Raw genomic sequence first — 19144 nt, 5'->3', positions numbered from 1 at the left:
GACGGACTCACTGACAGACAGGCTGACAGACGGACTCACTGAGTGGAGTGGGGAATCAAGGGAAGAGGCAAGAGGGGGAATGTGTTTGGGTGACTGAAGGTGTGCGTCGGCAGGGTGGCGATTGCAGCGGCTCTTTGCTGTTGCTACTGCTAACTGTTGCTGCTATTGCTGCTACTACTGTTGCTGCTGCTACTGCTACTGCTAATTACAAACAACACTGCTTGGAGTTGATTGCGTTATATCTGCTTTGCGGCAGTTGTTTGGTCGGTTTGTTGCACGGCGGTTGGGCGGTTGGGCGTGGGATCCCAGCTTTATTTTTGAGGGGTGATGGAGCGCTTTGCCCCGCTCCGTGATATTGACATGGCGGGCAGTGGCCCACGCTGCCGGACGAGACGGCGTTTCGCAGGGGGCAGCTTCCTTCATTCACTCCTGTGCCTCGGGGGAAAGATTGAGATTGCGTGTGTGTGTGTGTGTGTGTGTGTGTGTGTGTGTGTGTGTGTGTGTGTGTGTGTGTGTGTGTGTGTGTGTGTGTGTGTGTGTGTGTGAGAAAGAGAAACTCACTGAGGCCATCGCAAATTCACAATCCTTTAAAGTGAGAGAGGTTTTTTCTCTTGTTTCTTGTTCTTTAAGTCTTCCTGGAGGGGGTTTTCCTAGCTCTGCTGCTTCACGAGGGAGGGTTGTACCACCCGGCCCACTCAGCTTCTTTGCCCGGGCTCTACACCCTGGCCGACGCAATTGGTGGCGGAAGGGGGCGGGGGGGGGGGCCGCCAGCTGCTGTTGGGGCAGCTGTTGGGGTCGCTGCGCTGGGGGGTTGGCCTCGTTTTGCTGTATTTTGCCTTGTAGGGCCGTGTGTGCAGAGAACCAGATAGTTTGCAGAACGATCGCGGGGCTTGCTGGGCGATTCAGCGTAGGGCTGAGTTTGTCAGAAAATCAACATTCAAGGCCAACGGCGCATGGCATGATGATGAGGAGGGAGGAGGAAAGGAGGGCGGAAAGAGGAGATCAAAACAGTGGCCGCTTTCAGGGGGGTTTTGGGTGAGGAAGAAGCATTCCGGGGGAGGAGTCCGTGAGGGGAGGCGAGGCGCAGTGTTGTGGTGGCAATCCGGGGAGATGCATGTGAAAAAACACGCTGCCGCCTCGCACACATGCGAGGAGGAGGGTGCTCGCCCCCGCCAGGGAGGGAATTAGGCGGCCGGCGCTGTATATGCCAGCCGAGGAGAGGCCATTATTAACTCTGTTACATAATATAGCAATAACGCACGTAAGGAGTCTTGGAAAGCTCATTTCAAGTCATTTTAAGCCAAAGCACCTGGCGTTTTGCTATGGGTTTTGCCCACAAAAATATCATCTGATCATCCAAGGACCGAAGCGGCCGCTCGCTCGCGCCAGGTGTGTAGTTAATTAGCCAGGTGAAACAGAGCGGGCACGTTAGGCCGCTTTCATTGCGCCTTCCGTCCTGTCTTCGACACCCCCTTTCCGTCCAATAATCTAAAGGTCAGACACGTCATCCTTCGGTTATATCTCTCTCTCTAAATATATACATATGTACGGCAAATAGCGCTGCAGATCGCAGCCAACAAAGGAAGCGCACACACACATACATATATACATACATACATATGCAAGAGCCAGGTAATCGATAAGTTCAGAGTTACCACTCTGCTATAATGCTACCACTGTACGTTACTTTTTTTTATAATAACCACTCTACCGGGAGGCTTGGTGCAAGGACAGCGGAACAACATCAAGCGTCATCTGCGCCTCTAAGGCAGTGTGCACAACACCTATCTCTTGCCAATCACCTTTCCCGCGAACATGTACCACCAAATGCACGGGGACCTTGTGCCCGGCTACAGGTGCCTGCACTGCACCGTAGCTTCTCCTCCTTCCGGTTCCACGAACACTCGCGCAGACAGCTGTAAACATATTTAGTCAAAGCAAAGGCCATCGAACATTACTATTACCGCCTTTGATGGCGTTCCATAGCTCTCACCATGGCTAGCTAGCCAGACATTTGACGAACGTAGGCATGACCAAACGCACGCAAGATAGAACAGCAATTATTCCGGAACGAGCGAGCTTACCCCCAGTGGCACATGTGCAATGCATTTCAGCGGCTGCTCAGTCGGAGTGTCTCGCCGGGCTGTAAATGTAAGCTATTTCTTCGCGAACAAGTTTATGGCATAAGTCGACATCAGGATGGACCAACCCCTCATTCGGTACACCCAAATATGGTGAAATGTGCCTACCTAACGGCGCACCGAACGCCGCAAAAATACTGATCAGTTTTAATGCGCTAACCGCTGCTTTAACCGTACAACAACTACATTTATGCAGTTTGAACGCGCTCCTCTCCACGGAAACTCCTCAACTTATCAACTATTATAACATAAACCAACTAACGGATGAACTTGCCACTCGGGATGCACATGCGCTTGCAGCGGACGGGCCCAGACGCCCGAGGACGATGAATCCGCGCTTTATGCATGAACTAGCAAGCAGTGCCATAACAACGTAGAAGCCGGAGTGGAACTATACTTAAACGTTACGAGAACTGCTATGAAACATCCTAAGTGTTGATTATTGTTTTACGAATACTAAGTTGACACGGGCTTGTAAAACAAAAGACGCCGCTAAACCTGTTGACGCCTTGTCAGTTGCAACGGTATATTCCCAAACCGGTATCAACAGTAATCACTATGTACCTTTATGTACCTAGCCGCGATGACGAACGACTATAGATGGCGCCAGGTGCCATCGCTGATCAACACGGGCATCCCCCAAACCACCTTAGGTTGACAAAGCTGAACGGAGGCGGCGGACAAACTGCGATAAGCCAGCAGCATTTTGACCATTGCCCTTGCCATTCCCATTCCCGTTGCCGTTGCCATTCCCGTTGCCGTTACCGTTGCCGTTGCCATTTCCGTTGCCATTCCCATTGCCGTTGCCATTCCCATTACCGTTGCCGTTGCCGTTACCATTGCCATTACCGTTGCCATTACCGTTGCCGTTACCATTCCCGTTGCCGTTGCCATTGCCGTTGCCATAGACGCCAGGGCCCTCCAGCAGAAAGCGCAACGTGTCCGCGAGGGCATGGCCTGCGGAGATCGTGGCTGCCTGCTCCACCACTCGCTCCACTGCCTCTTCCACCATTCGGTCGCCCTGGTTCACCGGCTCCCAGGCCGCATCCTCCTCAGTCGGCGTCTTGTAGGCGCCTGCACCGGCAGGGGGTTCGGGTCACGTGGTTGGCTGGAGAGGGGGTCGTACCGCGGCCACGCGGACGTACGGCGATAAGAAAAGCCAAGGGGTGCAGCTCTCGATGCAGCTTGTCACTTTTCCAAAGTTGCAAGTTGGGGGTTCGTTGGTTCGGGCGCAAGCCGCAGGTGACATGTCAGGCCTATGCCGTCCTGGCGGTGTATACTTGTGCCGCTACTTATTAACCTTGCTAAACCCTTCGTGGGCAGCTGCATGCAACACTTAAAAATCGGCGACTCTGCGACACAACTAGTTCCTTGCCGTCCAATCCTCTAGACAAGAATTTAAATGTACGCATGGCCCCGAAACCATCCACCTTGTAACACTCCGAACAAGGCCCTTCTGGCTTCCCGGGCTGCTTCCTCAGTTCTTGAGTCACATCTCACTTCACCTCGCCCGCATTTGCCGGTCTCGCGTTTGCAAGACCATTCGCACACCCGCACCCACACACCCGCCGCTTTCCCCCCTTTTCAGCCCATCTCATCCCCACTCCCGCACACAAGCCCGTACTTCCAGACTCCTGCAGCCCTCACCTCCCCAGGCGCCCCGTCGGGACCCGAGCCTCACCTGATTCGAAGTCGGTGATGAGCTTCTTCAGCAGCGCGCCCCATTGCGGCTGGGGCCCGTCCTTCCAGCTGTAACCGAGCCACACCACGGCGCCAGGGCTGCCGACCTTGCCGAACGCCTGCGTGCAGAAGATGGTGTACGGCGACGGTGGCGGTTTAAGCAAATGCACAATAGAGACTGAGGGCACGGGTCAAAGGAGGAGTTCACCAGAACCTGGAATCCTGAAACTCTAGAACCCTAAGTCCTCATACAGATGCCTGTTTGGATGCGTTGTTGCGTTTTTCCTCCTTCGCCCCTTTGTGCCCCGTTTGGTGTCCCTTGGTGCTCGGGTGTGAGGGATGGGGAAAGATCGGGGCACATCATGTCATGTTGCACGTGTATTGCTATGATTCGTACGCAATCCGCTGTACGGAAGACCGGTCGTGTGTCTTTCCACCAGGGGCCGGGGGCTACACCACACCTGGTGCGAATGCCGCGCGATAATATTCTTAACATGCTGTCGATTCGTAAGCGCATCACTGTACTAGGTTTCATTTAAGGGTCACGACCTTTCCGCTGATTGTGAATATCATAACGGCATCGCAGCTGTAGCGGTTCGATAATGCAGAGGTATAGAGCGTCGGAAGGTTGTGCATCTTGGCTACCAACATCCATGACCTGGCATCCAAATTCAAAATATACTTTTCATTTAAATTACTTGAATTATTTAAACATTCATTTAAACATTCATTTACTACTAATGGAATGATGATCGAAGTATTTTGCATAGCGAACGCGAGGCAACATCTTACTTGGGCAGCCACCTGCATTTCCTCCCCTTTGACCGTGTACAAGGGCCGAGTAATCATGGCATAGTCCTCGTGCACGCAAGGCGTCAGCGTGTCGACGGCGCGTGAGTCCTCCAGACGGGAAGGCCACCGGGCCGCAGCAACGGCAGCGACGGCGGCACTGGCAGCACCCTCAATCGCCGCCGCCGCCGCGTTGGGGCCAGCGTCGGGTAGGAACGATGGGGCCCAGTCGGTGAGCGCGAGGCTGTCCCCCAGGCGGCTCAACACGAAACGCTTGGTAGACGATTTGGGTTTGACAGCCCGTTTGCAAAGGTACCAGTCGCCTGCGGATAGATTGGCGACGTGGGGCCACGTAAATAATTAGACGACACCAAATGTTTGTAGAGGAGACGAGATATTGTTGATTGTGCAGTTATATATTTGGGTTGCGGTGCGCGGCGGAAGGTCGATGCAGAATTTTGTTTTTAAGGGCTCTTGGCAGCCGTCCTGAAGGTCCCTGAAGGTTCTGTCCAACTCGCCGAGATGCGAGGTGTCCCACAACTTTAATAATCTTAGTTTATTGCGTTGCAGCTAGAAACATGTTTGGGGACATAGGAGAAAGGAGGTATGTTGCGTTTTGCGCAGATTCGGGACATTGTTGCGCTGCCCGGGAACAATGCTTTTCTTTTCCTAAATGGGTCGGTCCCAGATACTATGCTATCAGTAATAAGTATTTACCTTGAAGACTAAGAGCCTGAGATACAAAATCGCGGAGCGCGGCCCCGTCGCCGCTCGCGGCATCAAGCAGGATGACGAGCCCACCGGCGGCAACGTAAGATGCGACCTCACGCATATCCTCAGCGGAGACATAAAACGTGTTACCGTTCTGGTATGGGATCACATACGCGTCTGGGGCGTCGTTGCCGGTCAGGTTGGGCTGTCCATCATCGGCGGCCTTGACAACAAAGCCAAGGCCGCGAAGTTGAAGCTCAAGGCTGTGCGGACTCGCGTCCCATGTAAGGTCTAGAACCCCATTTGCTGAGCTCATGTAAATTGCGACATTGGGTATGCCAGCGATGGCTGCGTGCGCTGTTTGGCAGGACAGCGCAATTAGGAAACCCAGAGTGCAGGCCAGCTGGATTTGGCAAAGGGCACGCTTGGAATCCATGATTTGATATGATATATGATTACTTGGATCTGAGCACATGCGGCAGTGGGTCTTTTAAATAGAATCGGACGCCCCTTTTGCCGGAAGGATTCGGTTGATTCAGTTCGAGGCTGTTGCGCTCGAGTGAAGGTGACTGACTTTCCGTCGAGGTAATTGCAGCCTAGGTTCAATGGAGTACAATAGTTCTGCCTAAAATTATAAAAGCACCTGATGATAGAAATAACGAAATGAGTTCATAAGGAAAATGGGTTTCCTGGTTCGGCCGTAACTTGGCAGGCACACGAGTCTTAGTGCGTCCACCAGATCAGGCATATGCCTGATTATTATGAGTATTTCAATGTACATTTTTTTGTGGCGCGCCTACAGGCCTCTTGCGAATGATGGATGGGGGCATCTTTAACGGATGACCCAAAGTTAAGTTCCTGTCAGCATTTGCTGGGATCTTTACGAAGAGTGATACAAAATATACATGTTCTCATACTGAAGCTGTTTCATGGCCCAGTCACCGGCGCAGAGGCGATTTGGCAGTGCTACAGCGTCGCGGGACAACATCGCTTGGACCGCTGCAGGTATATGTCTACTGGCTCGTGTCAGATAAAGTGCTTTTAAGGGAATTTTACACGGTGTTGCAAAGGTTATCCATCCAGACTTTGCAATTATTGGTGTCTCCAGTAGTACATCGGCTTGCGCGGATACCATGATGATGCCCAAGAGCTTTGTGTCGTAAAAGTTATAAATATACAGTTGGTTTGTATCATTTTATGGGATGTTGTGTGTGTCCAGGGGTCAGTTGGCAGATTTACAGGACACAAGAGTGCGGCATCTTGTAAACCTAAAACTAAGCAACACCTCCCTAACGTTCCTCTTAATGCGGTCAGCTGATAAGACCTGTCAGCAAATAATAAATCATAACCCTAACGCTAACTCTAACCCGCGATAGCGCAGCGGAGCGCATCACCTCGCAGTGAATGTGATCAAGCAGACCTTGCAAAACAAAACGACCGCATTCCAGTCTTGGCTGGAAGCTCTCGAGCAATACTGAACATTCCAATGTAACCCAATGAGGTTTGAGTGATCGGGATCTGGGCCACTTAGCATCGACCAACGCCAGCCAACCCCCTGGCGTACTGACCTCCAAACATGTGTCAGCTACTCTACGGGGCAATATGGCAGCATCCCCAATATCACCACCACCACCACTGGCAGTAGCAGCTGGGGCAGCAGCGGCAGCAGCAGAACCGACAGCAGCACCATTCCCAGTAACAATTTCGGCGGGAATATCTGAGTGATGGGCCGAATGATGATATACTTGGGGCATTGATTCATAAAAGAGTGGCATGGTCGTAGCAGGACCTCGCATCTGCGACAGGTGTTGTAAATGGGATTACACAGATAGCTCGCTCTTACTTACACATACACAACCGTGTGTGGTTTTTGGCATGAAACGCATGTATACGGCCCATTGCCATGTGAGACCCCCTATCCACCGCTGCGCAGCATTTTGTTTGGACTCTCGATTGTGCCATTTCGGCCACTTGGGGCCACTTTGTTGCCCCCTGCACGTGCGCACACACACCAGCACACCCGGGATGCAACTGTACAAGACAACAGTGTACACACACATACATACATACATAGATTCACAGCCACACACACACACAAGAAGCTATGAACACATAGAAACAACAACGCGTACAGCACGCCTCTTTTCACCTAACGTAGTATATACATACATGTCTACATACATACATCCCGGGATCGAGACCTGTCAGGGTCGAACATCCTTCCGATGGTGGAAGGTAGATTGTCCCTAGTCGATGGACGGTGGTGACCTGGGATAAAGTTGACTTGCGAGCTGACCAGGAATGGAGTAGAGCCGCCGTCGATCCGGCGGATTCTGTTGGATGCTGGTGGTGGGTGCGGAACCTAGGCGGTCCACTGAGAAGTTGACTAGGGTGACTGGATGAGGGTGCCCCGAAATACCGGGGAAGGCAGGGTTTCGCAGGGTAGCTGCCACGGGCGAAGATATGGCCCCCTGTTTCACACATCATACACACGAACCAGCAGAACAAAAGGTTTTTCCTCCATCCCTTAGAACCGACCCTTCGGTCCCGCGTAAATCCACTGAGCTCGCCTCGGCCTCCCACTCCCATGAAACCGACGCGGACGAGCACGCACGTTTCATATACTGTAATCCAGCTCAACTCCGTGTGGGTTTATCAGTACGGCACTGTCGAGTGTACGATTGGCCTGTATCCCCAATGACCCGGTAGGCGAAACCCTAAAACCCACACATACTTGGTTTACTACATACATAGTACATACAAGCCCCAAGTGAGCCCTCTCGCACGGGATTCACGACAAGTACACTGTAAGAGTTGTACCCCCGCCTCCTGTTTGGTGATTTTACTACCTGTTTACATCCCCCCGCCCCCCACCCCCCCACACCCCACATCCCTCTTTCCCCCCTTCTCCCACCCCCACCCCCAAACCCCCCCACCCCGGATGGACCACTGTCACCGTCACCGCCGCCAGGATCACTCTGCTGCTAATCGCTCATCATACCTAGCGCCTCTGCTCCTCGACACAAATCCAAGTGAGCAGCAGAAAGGTATATAAGATATGTTGATGGAGGTCGTTCCCAGGAAAAACGCGAATGCGATTGACGCGTGTACGGTCCGTACATCGAACGTACGGCTCACCACGTCCTCCACCTCGACGTCGTCGACCAAAGCCGGCCAATCCTAAGTGATGGCAGTGATAGGCAACTCCGGCGCGCAATCTAGATAATTATCCAGTCGCTGGTCACCACGCCGGCGTGCACACGCAGGTACACTCACCGTGTGTCCGCCTCCCAATCCTCACCGCGCCTACATATGGCGCGTCTTTAGGCAGTGCGGCTCGGCTCTGGTGCAAATCAAAAACGGACTTCACGCTGCGCATATAAATATCTGTATGTATGTATTATGATGTATGTATACATAAAAAAACCTATGAATTAATGAAGGTCCTTACACACGGGAGGCCCCACCCACCGACCCACCTAACCACCTAACCACCTGAGCAGTGCGGCCACTCGCACACCAGCAACAAGCCGTAGTGGCGACCAAGGCGGCGCCCGCAGCAGAAAAGGTAGCAGAGCACCAGCCCCACCCAGTGCCAGCGCCCCGGACAGGGGCCCCGAGAAAACCCCTAGGCCACTTCCTTGCTCGGATAGTTCACAATTGTTAAACAAACTTCTTAGAAATAAAGGAACACACCTATCATCTAATCACTTCTGAGAGGAGACCGGCAGAAGGGCCCACAAAGTGAGGTTGGGGGCCGGATAGAGGCCGCAAAGGGAGCGGCCCTTACGTCGGCACCTGTAGTAGCTGGTATGTAGTACGGCACACATCTACGTCTACAGATACGCGCTAAGCGCGTCCACCTTTTCAGCGGCGGCCAGCTAGCTACAACAGCACCCGTGTCACCTAGCACCTGGCACCAAGACGCCCAACCCGCAGATAGACTACCCAAGCCTCCGTGCACTGCGCGGCGGCACATGAATTTAACGTGAAGCTCACCAATCCGTGCCGTACATGTATCTCCATCCAGCTACAGTTTGAAATGACCAGCACGTCGACCAGCGAAGCCAACGATGTTAATCGCCCGAGTTCTTTTCACACATGGCTCAGTATTTAAATGTAGTGTTTTTTATATAATAAATAATATAAGAGGCCATCGAGGCCTTGAGTGGATACATGGCCTAAATAGGCTATGTCTTTGACGTCGCCCCTAATCGACCATCAGGGCGCTCCTCGTCTCGCTGGGGCCCCCGAGCCCTCCGTGCACTTGCACCCACCATCGACTGTCACTACCTCGGTGGTCTTCATGATCGGCTGGACAAGATCATCACAGAGCACCCAGAGCACTTTTCCACAAGTATAATTCCGAGAATCTGCAGGAAGCCTACCTCTCCCTACCTGCCTTCCTCCCCCTACCTCCCTACCTACCTGCCTACAAAGCCTCCTAATTCGCGCCTCCCCTCGCAACCGTAGGAACACGGAATCCCCCTTTCCCTCCCGCTCTCTCCCCCTCCCACAACCTACAAAGCACAAGCGCGCGCGCACTTCCAATCTTCTTCCTGAGTTGCTCGTAATTGCGCTTTGCCTGCCGTACTGGCTGGAGACACTTCTCACTTCTCGTAAATCCCTAAAACACATATTTGCATACATGCATACATATTAATATAGATATACAAATATACGTATATGAATACACAGCTAGTAGGTTTATGTGCCCAGGAAAAGTTGATTTGCTCAAACCCCCCCAGCTCCGTTAGAACGCAACCTATCACCGCCAGTCTTTCCCATTTGGTGCCCCCTTCATTAGCGCCAAGTAACTTCAGGATTTTCCCTCTTCACCCCCGCAGCCAGATGGCTTCATCTAGGGCTGCAACTAAACGTACTGCCCAGACAGCTGGTCTCCCAAAGCCTGGGACTTCGAGAGCTCCGACCCAAGGCCTTGGGCGTAAGGCCCGTTGCAAACATACAAAGCAAGGCCCCAGCCGGCGACGAGGATGGATGGTCACCCAGGGCCTCGCTGTAGCACATACTTTGCCCAGCGCCGCCGTCGCCGCCGTCGCCGCTGTCGCCGTCGCCGATGCTGTCAACGGTAGGCCGAGTTGGAGTGGCTTTGGCGGCGGCGGCGCCGCCGCCGCCGCCGCCGCCACGGCGAGGCATCGCCGTGCTGCTGCGCGCCGATGTGCCGGTAGGAGTGGGAACCCGCTGACCGTTCCCGCTATCATCATCGACGTTGACGCCGCCGCCGCCAGCATCGTCGTACGAGAACCAAGGAAGTACCTCCCTGTATTCCGCTGGCGTGCTTTCTGGCGACAGAGGGAAGTGTTCCTCCCGCCTCCGGGGTAACAACGGGCTCCGGATCTCGCACCGCTGCTGGCCGCTGCTGCCATCGCCGCTACGATGGCGGCGAGTAGCCGTGGCGGCGGCCGTGGCCGTGGCAGCAGCTGTAGCAGCAGCCGCAGCCGCAGTCCCGCTCACGGAATGTTTAGTGGCTGCGGCTGCTTGTGTGCTGGTAGTTGCAGGAAGGGTTGTTGCGGTTGCGGCGCTGGTTATGGACCCCGGTGGCTCGAAAAAGTGTGACGGACTGAGGACATGCCGCCCAGCACCCGAGGGGGAGCTGACGAGAACAACCTCGCTCCCGTCTCGCCAATTCATCTCGTCGGCTTTGCGGTCTTGACCAGAGCCGTAACCACTGCTTTTCATGCCGTACTTTTCCTCAACGTCGACCTCGTGGCCGTCGGCCTGTTTATCAGCAGCCGCACCGGTATGACTGCCGTACTTGAGTTGGGATCCGGCCCACAGAGGTGGCGGCCGCCGCCGCGGCCATGGCGGCAGCGTCGTGTCGTGCAGGTCGTGCGCGAAGGCCAGCTCACACGGAGTGAAGACGTCCTGTACGATGTACGGTGTACGATGTACGGTGTACGGTGTACGATGTACGGTGCATGTGGGATAAAGGAATGTCACACCTTCTCCACACACATTTTGTTACTGTTTGAAAATCGATATGGCGTTGGGAAAAAGCACCTGGTGTCACTATGGCCGCCCGCGTGTGCTATAAACGAATTCCTGGGTGTACTTTAGATTAATCTTTTTTGAGTTTCACATTTGAACGACACTATGAGTCCGGGGTCCGTACACACCGATAAGCCCCAACAGTCCCTCCTTGACCGGGGAGGAAAAGGAAATCTGCCACCCGCATGAGGATGCACCACCAGCACTACCACGGCACGACCCGTGTAGGATATCGAACCCCGGTGATGGCAGTGGTGACGCGCCTGACTTTCTACCAGACGGCATATCCGAATAGCGCGTACGCAAAACCTGAACTCGGTAAGATTATAATGAGATGATAACTACACAACTGATAACCCACAACTGAAAACTGAAAACCGGCAACAGTATCAGCTCCAAGGTATCGAAAGGGCCCTCGCCAAGGTGAGGAACATTCCACTCACCTCTAACAACGAACGACCTTCTGGGCATATGACGCCAAACGGCGATTCAGTCAGGGCTTGCCGCCGCGCAGCTGACGGTGACGGCGACGGCCGCGGTGACGGCGGCGGTGAACGCGACGGCGACTGTGGCGCCGTCTGTGGCGGCGGCGGCTGACGACGTGACGGCGACTGCCGCTCGTTGCCTCGATCCTGCGTACCTGGATCCTCCGGGATGTGTATGCGGAGGGGTAGCCGCTTTGGCGGCAGCCATGCGTGACGGGGGCTACCCATGCCGCCGCCGGCTCCGCCGCCGCCGCGGACGCTGACGCGGCTGCTTACGGCGGCTGCCGCCGCATCCCTAGGGCTAGCCGACTGCCCCCCTGCGGCCCCGCTAAGGACGCCTTCCGTCTGTTTGGATCCACGCGCCCCTGATGGGGATGGCAGCCTTGGCTCCCGACCCAGTGGCGTTGTAGCCATGGACCCCCATGGCAGCGACGGCGCCGCCGCTGGTGCTGCCGCCGCCGCCGCCGCTGCCGCCACCGTCGACGAAGCCGGCGGTTGGTTACAACAGGAGTCGGTGGACACGCGGCCGTCAGGTACGCCGGTGTTGAGGGAAAGCCACTTCAGCGGCGCCCACGGCCACTTAGAGCTGGAGCCAGCAACGCCAGCGGCTCCCGTCCCGGGGCTCGAACCCTGGTCCCTAACAGTCGTCACCACTGCCGCCTCCGCGGCTGCGATATCCGCCAGCTTGTTGGCCTCCGCCACTACTTGTAAGGGAGGGTGGTACGTTTGGCTGTCCATGTGGCATGGAGATCCGTTAGCAGCCTTTCGTAAGGGCGCGGGCGACGACGACGACGGCGGCTGCATGGGCACCGTCGCGGCCGCGAACGGCGGATGCCGCAAATCGCTGGGCTCAACCTCCCTGGGGTCGTTGGGAATGAAGAGGCTGAGTGCCAGGCGCTTTGGTGGTGCCCAGCGGGACGTGAGGCTGCGGCTGGTGTCGCCGCCGTCAGGCTCCCCTCCGCCAACGTGAACCTTCTCGCTCTTCTTTCCGTACTGAAGGACAGAGCCCTGGCGGGGCATGGTGCCGTCCATCGGCCAGTCCTGCATAGCAGCTGCTGCAGCGAGCTGCCGTGGCGGCTGTAATCGGTGTGACAGCTGCGGCTGTTGCTCGGGTCCTTGCATGACTAGATGTTGCTGCTGGGGTTGCTGTTCCGGTCGCAATTCAGCTGTTCGCATTTGCAGCACATGCTGCTGTGGCGGCTGAATCTCCTGCTGCTGCTGCTGCTGCGGCGGCGGCGGCGGCGGCGGCGGGAAGCTTCTGCGCAGCGGCAGTTCCGGATGCGCGAGTCCAATTGCAGCCCCGCCGCTGCAGCCCCCGTAGCTGCTGCAGCTGCTCACGGTGGCAGGACCGGGGGTTATGGGAAGCGTCGCGTCTGCCGCAAGCAGCCGCGGCAGCAGCCCTTGGTTCCGGGCCGCATCAGCACGACTACCCGGCGCTGTCGGCAGCGGCGATGCTGACGATGGCGTGTACGGCCACCCAGGTCGTACACTACGCGGCGTTGCCTCACTGTGCGATACACCGCCGCTGCCGCCGCCGCCGCCGCTGCAGACCTCCCAGACGCCCAACCTGCCGGTGACGGCGCTGGCGCCGCTGGTGCCGCGCAGGCCACCGCCGCCGCCGCCACCACCGTTCGCAGTGATGACGTCCCTCCCGCTGCCACCGGGTGGCGGCGAAAACACAGGACTAGGCCACGGCGCACCGTTCCCCGTTGTTGGCTGCAGCTGCAACTGCTGCTGCGCACATCCAGGCGGGGGCAGCATTCTTGATGGCGGCAGACTGAACTGATTCGGAGCGTGTGCCCTAGGGTTCGGGTTGGCGTGTGTGTGTTGATGCGGATGCGGTTGAGGAAAAGAGTGCGAATAGGTGGGAGATGAGCAGGGGAGCGGGTGCTGCGGTGGCGGCGGCGGCAGCTGTGGCTGTGATTGTTGCTGGTAGTGGTGTTGCAGCTGCGGCTGGCGCCACGACGGTGTCTGTGCAAGGCTCGGTGCCAGTCGGCCCTGAGCACCTAAATCGACAGCAAAGCTCGCGCTTTGCAGCAACTGTGGTTGTGACAGCGTTCTTGGCGCGACTTGGGGCGTGGGGTGCCTCTGCAGTTGTTGGGGACCGTCGAGGCCGCAGCTCGGGGTGGGACTTCGGTGAACTCCCACCTCTGCACAAGACACGTGTCGCGTAGGCGTGTGCAACAGGGCAGGCCACCGCGAGTGCACCTGCGCACATGTCGTCGTCGCCGCCGCCGCCGCCGCCGCCGACACCTGTGAACTCGGCATGTGCAAATATGTTTCGCTAACACTCCTAGGCCGGGCCAGATGGGCGGCGGTGGCGCCGCCGCCGCTGGCGGCGTTAAAGCAGTGTGAGAATGAAGCGCCAGTGGTGGTTGCGCCAGCAGCGGCGGAATGCCGTCGTTGGGGTGTTTGTGGGCTCCCGGGGAAGGCAGCTGCAAAGGCGGCCGCGACGACGCTGCTACTGGCCACCACGGCGGCCCTGCGTGCGGCTCTGTCGCCGCAGTCTAAGTCGTGGAGGTCGTCTCTCGCTGCTGGGGCACCTGGAGCCGCGTCTTCGCCGGTGTTTTCTGGGCGGCAGCGCTTCCGGGAGCCGCCGCACGTAGACGGGTCGGGCTTTAAGGAAGATTGCGCCCGGAAGCGCTTGGAGATTGCGGCGAATCTTCGCAGGTTGTGAACGCGGGAGGCAATAGGCAGTGGTTTGGGGGTTGGACGCGGTGGGGATTGGGGGTTGGTGGGGATGAGGGAGGCGGTGAAATTACACAGCGATGAGTTGCCAAACAGGCGGGCGGGGAGCCATGGGAGGAGGTGTTGTGTGCGGCAGCTTGTGTTCACAAGCGAGCTGTTCGGCGGGTGGTGATGGTGGTCGTTGGACAAGTTGCCGAACGGTTCGCGACGGCAGCCACTCTTCGGATGGTAGATGATACATCGCTAGGCACGCGGCACGTCATTATTGACTTTCATACTTTTATACTGGACAGGATGAGGAGGTTAGATTCCTTTGATCACCTGTTTTTTACCGCATTATCCGTCCTGCCGCCCACCATTTTGGCAATTTCGGTCCACTTGTTGCCATGCATTTTGTGGCCCTCCATCAGGATATTATCCTCCTGGAAGCGAAAATAAAGATTAGTTAGTCTTTGATTATTAAAAACAGGCGCCGTTTCGAGCGACGTTTTCCATGGCAGGTTGGTCCTGCCTCGGATCCATACTGGCAATCGACGCGCACCTGGGGAGTCCAGCCTCCAGTTTTCAAATCTGCATTTAAAAAGTTTGTCCAGCGGCGCCGACACTGCATCGCGCGACAAATGCCTCCTTACGGTATCGTCAAACGGGCAGAAGGCCGCGGGGTGTGAAGCACGAACCTGCTTGCCGCTTTTCGTCTTAATTTGCGCAGCTATTAGACCCCAATTCTTAGGCCCTTTTTCTTCCACGAGCTGCCGCAGGAGCGCGTCCTCGCTTTCTGTCCATGCCGTTTTCAATGCCATGTTGATGTATGAATGAATAAACAATATAGATATGTAATCTAGGTTATGCTTATCAAAAAATCTTGACAAGAAGCAGTGGGAACATGGAAGATTCCTGTCCAGCCGCGTAGCTGCTCAGCTACCCCAACACTACCCGCAGCCTACATAGCAATGTTCCCACCTACAAACGTGTAAGGTCTCACTTTTAGATAATTTCTGACAATGTGCCTGCTTAATGATGGCGAGCGCTGCGAGCTCATGTCGTAATTGGTAAGTGCACAGCAGCTTCAAATAAAACCGTGAACATGTCGATCTGAACCTTGCAGCCACAGCTTATGACTTCTTTTTTTCCGTTATATGCAGACTATTCCAGGCATGGGCTCTATTTTCATGGCTAAGGAGAGCCTTGCCAGCATCGTCTACCTTCCCAATCAGCCTCCCCAGTATAATAGAACCGTTCCACAGCCGCTCTTGAATTACACCAAGGCAAAAGTATTTTTAATGGACTAATGTATCTAACACTCCTTCATGCGAGAGGTAGCTTGCCTGTTACTGCTATACCCCTACACAACTCGTTGCTGCGTCTGGTTGCCAACACTGCGTCTCGCATACAGGACGGCATAGAACCAGCTTCCAAAGCCAGCACAGCCCCATCCAATGCCAGACCGGCGAATTCTCCCACCCACCCCCAAAACAAAAAAACAGCGGAAAACAATAATTACATATTTTCGGGTTAGCCCGCAATCCAGCGTTGTTGTGTCTATCGCCGGTGCCATCACACCGACCGATGCCAGGAAGAAGACGCCAATAAGGAGGCTGTAGCACAGCCATTACGCAGCTGCCACCATCACCATCACCTATAATGCATCCCTCGACAATCACAATCGCATATGAGAACATGCACAAGCGTTGCACACGGCAGGAAGAGCAGCCCCTCAGGAAGTCGCCGAAATGCTGGTGACCCCCTCGGCCCTCATGCTACACACACCACCACAACCACCTCTACTACACCACCATCCAAAAGCCCAGGAAAGACCAGACAGTCGCCAAAACCAGTATCACCACGCGACACCTCCCTCCCCCCCCCCGCCGACCCACACGCCCCCGGAAAGTCCGAAGGGAAGGGGGCAGGTCCAGGTGCAGGTGCAGCCGAGGCGAGGCGAGGCGAGGAGGCGCCTGCGCCCCCCGACCCAGGTGTCGAAGGGGTGCGACATGGGACTCACAACACGCCACAACAAGCAGCCACTAAACCCGTCCCTCTAAAAACCACCCAACGTATACATACATACATACATACATACATACATACATGCATACATACATACATACATACATACATACATACATACATACATACATACATACATACATACATACATACATACATACATACATACATACATGTGTATACAAGTGCATACCCATGCAACTGTATCACCTCATCCCCACGAAAAGATCACGCCGCAGGTCCGCTCAGCTCTAGCTCATCCCGCGTGTGGACTCACCACCACCATCATCATCATCATCATCATCATCATCATCATCATCATCATCATCGTCATCATCATCATCATCATCATCACCCTCATCATCATCACCCTCATCACGATGGGCTCAAGTGACGTCATGATGCGATTACTGATTCACCCCGGCGCTGCCATGTCGCCATGCTCTGCAACCCCAAACCCCACCCTTCTATACACCTAATAAACGTTATTATTAGTAGTAATATTGGTAATATTATTAATGTTGTTGTTGTTGTTGTTAACCGCCCACTGCCCCATTTGCTGCTGTATCTGGCTCGCCCCGCCGGGCCCACATCCCCCTGCTGCAGGCCCCCCGGCGGCCGCTGCTCCCCCCCCCTCCTTGGCGCCCCCCTTGGCCCCCCGCAGCTCCCGGCCGCTGTCCGGAGGTCCCGTCCTCTTGTAAATCCGCAGCTGGTTGCGGTCCCGCTCGTTGTAGCAGCCCAACATGCTACATGGAGGTTGGGGTACAGGGGGGGAAATGGGGATGGAGGGTATGGGGGTGTGTGAAGGAAAGAGGGGCATGCAGGGGTATCGGTGTGTATGGGTGAGAGAGGGAAAGAGGGGTTTGCTAGCCGTTGTCCGAAACTTGCGGTGAATGTGTATTGTTTAAGATGAGCTTGTGCGTGTGTGCTGGTGTGCACTGTGTATGTACTGTTGTGCGCTGGTAATGTACTGGTATGTACAGTTTGCGCACTGCTATGTACTAGTGTGGCCCCTTATTTTCAGTGTCTGACTTCCATCCCACCCTATTGCCGCATGCACCCAGCCCCTACCACCCACCCCCACTACGCGCCTGGGTAGCGATGTGGGCCGGTCAAACCTCAGGACGGGGCCTCCATCCCAGATAAGGTCGAACCCGCCCATCCGCAGCTCCACCTTGCCGGGCTCCCGCTTACCCTCCAAGTCCACAATGTCAAGCAAATCCTAAGATGAAAGGGCAGCAGCAGCAGCAGCAGCAGTAGCAGCCATAGCAGTAGCCATAGCAATTGCAGTAGAGCAGGTGGGAGGTGAGGGGTCTCTGGGCGCCTCAGGTCGTCCATGTAACTCCCCCCCCCCACATACACACACAACTCCTCCACGGGGCCCGTCGGTCATCCTGGACGGAAGATAAAGACGATGTCAAGACACACTTGTTCACTGCGTCTGGAACCCTCCCATGCCCCGGGAACACTTCCCACCCCCCCCGGGCACACCCCCTACTACCCGCAAACCCAACTCCCTACTCCACCACCCGCCTGTGCCGTACCTCCAACATGGCTGTTTTAAGGACCCAGTCTGTCTTGTCACTGGCGGTGAGGGAGGGGGAGGCATTCACCTGCGCGTCGACACAAACACACCACGAAACACACCACGAACAGGCGTGGGGGATACCGGGAAGGTGGGGGTGGGCCCTTGGGGGTGGTGATATAGCACGGGGCGGAGGCGGAGGTGGAGGATGAGGATTAGGCTGCACGTGCAGGGTATCCTGCCGCTGGTAGGGGCCAGGGCTCGTCCTTCGTCCCGCCGGGTGACCCCGCCATCGACCCCATGTCCCAACGGCCCCTGGAAATAATGCATATGCATACTGTCGCTCCCCCCTCTACCTCGCACCTCGATGAGCCAGGGCTTTAGGTTGGAGTCTATCATGACGTCATAGCCGTACAGCTCGAAGCAGTGCTTGTCGTTGATCATGGCGGGCTGCACCGCAAGCAGCGCGCGAATGATGATGTTCTGGATGGCGTGAAACAGCTCCGCGGCGGCCTCCGCACCTGGGGTGGGGGTGGGGGTGGGGGTGGGGGGAGGCGCCGCGCCCGTCCGGTGATGGTCATCGTGGTGTGTATTACGTGTGTACGGCTATGTGGTGGCAGCCCCATCTCCTGTCGGACGGAGCCCCCACCTCCCCGCCCGCCCTCACCTAGTGGTTGGATGTGGGGCGGCAATCAGCCGTTTTTTCTTCTTCGGTCTTCTCCTATCGGACGGACTCCCCTCCTCTCCACCCGCGCTCCCACTCCACCCCATCCCACCTTTCACACACGCACATACACAGGCACGTACACACGCACATACACACGCACATACACACGCACATACACAGGCACGTACATACACGCACATACACACCATGTTTCGTGGTGATGTAGGTCCTGAGGCTGCGAATGGACCACTTGAGTCCCTTCTGTGCGTCGAAATTCGGCGCATGCTTCTGAATGGCCACATTGGTCAGGTGCACGTAGGTGTTGGTGATGTCCTCCTTCTTGGTGCTGTACCGCATGTTGGTGAAGCGGGCGAAACCGGAGCTGCAAGACGAGCGGGGCGGGGCGGGGCGGGGCGGGGCGGGGCGGCCATCATGGGACTTA

The 19144-nt window shown here is 56.0% G+C and overlaps 3 protein-coding genes across 3 annotated transcripts in view; all 3 read right to left on the bottom strand.

The window, feature by feature from the left end:
- Positions 1-695: 695 nt before the first annotated feature.
- On the bottom strand, positions 696-5757 carry VOLCADRAFT_104357 (uncharacterized protein; the record flags this gene model as incomplete). The annotated part of the gene is made up of 5 exons (XM_002949550.1): positions 696-722; positions 3127-3215; positions 3823-3940; positions 4614-4933; positions 5328-5757. The coding sequence occupies 5 exons, from the start codon at positions 5755-5757 to the stop codon at positions 696-698; spliced, it is 984 nt and encodes a 327-aa protein (XP_002949596.1).
- A 9063-nt stretch (positions 5758-14820) lies between these two features.
- Positions 14821-15303, bottom strand: myb12 (transcription factor Myb12; the record flags this gene model as incomplete). Its single annotated transcript, XM_002949549.1, has 3 exons — positions 14821-14925; positions 15045-15107; positions 15181-15303. 3 exons carry the CDS (start codon positions 15301-15303, stop codon positions 14821-14823), a joined length of 291 nt encoding a protein of 96 aa, XP_002949595.1.
- Positions 15304-17627: 2324 nt separating this feature from the next.
- The window catches only part of ttlB (tubulin tyrosine ligase), a gene marked incomplete at both ends in the record, with an annotated part of 14901 nt that continues 13384 nt past the window's right edge, over positions 17628-19144 (bottom strand). The window contains 4 exons of the mRNA XM_002949548.1: positions 17628-17732; positions 18055-18123; positions 18399-18556; positions 18909-19084. Coding sequence (XP_002949594.1) covers positions 17628-17732; positions 18055-18123; positions 18399-18556; positions 18909-19084 — 508 coding nt within the window. The remainder of the gene's footprint in view (positions 17733-18054; positions 18124-18398; positions 18557-18908; positions 19085-19144) is intronic.

The sequence above is a fragment of the Volvox carteri genome (genome assembly GCF_000143455.1).
Source record: "Volvox carteri f. nagariensis unplaced genomic scaffold VOLCAscaffold_15, whole genome shotgun sequence".
NCBI lineage: Eukaryota > Viridiplantae > Chlorophyta > Chlorophyceae > Chlamydomonadales > Volvocaceae > Volvox > Volvox carteri.
This window is presented reverse-complemented; position numbering and strand designations above follow the sequence as displayed.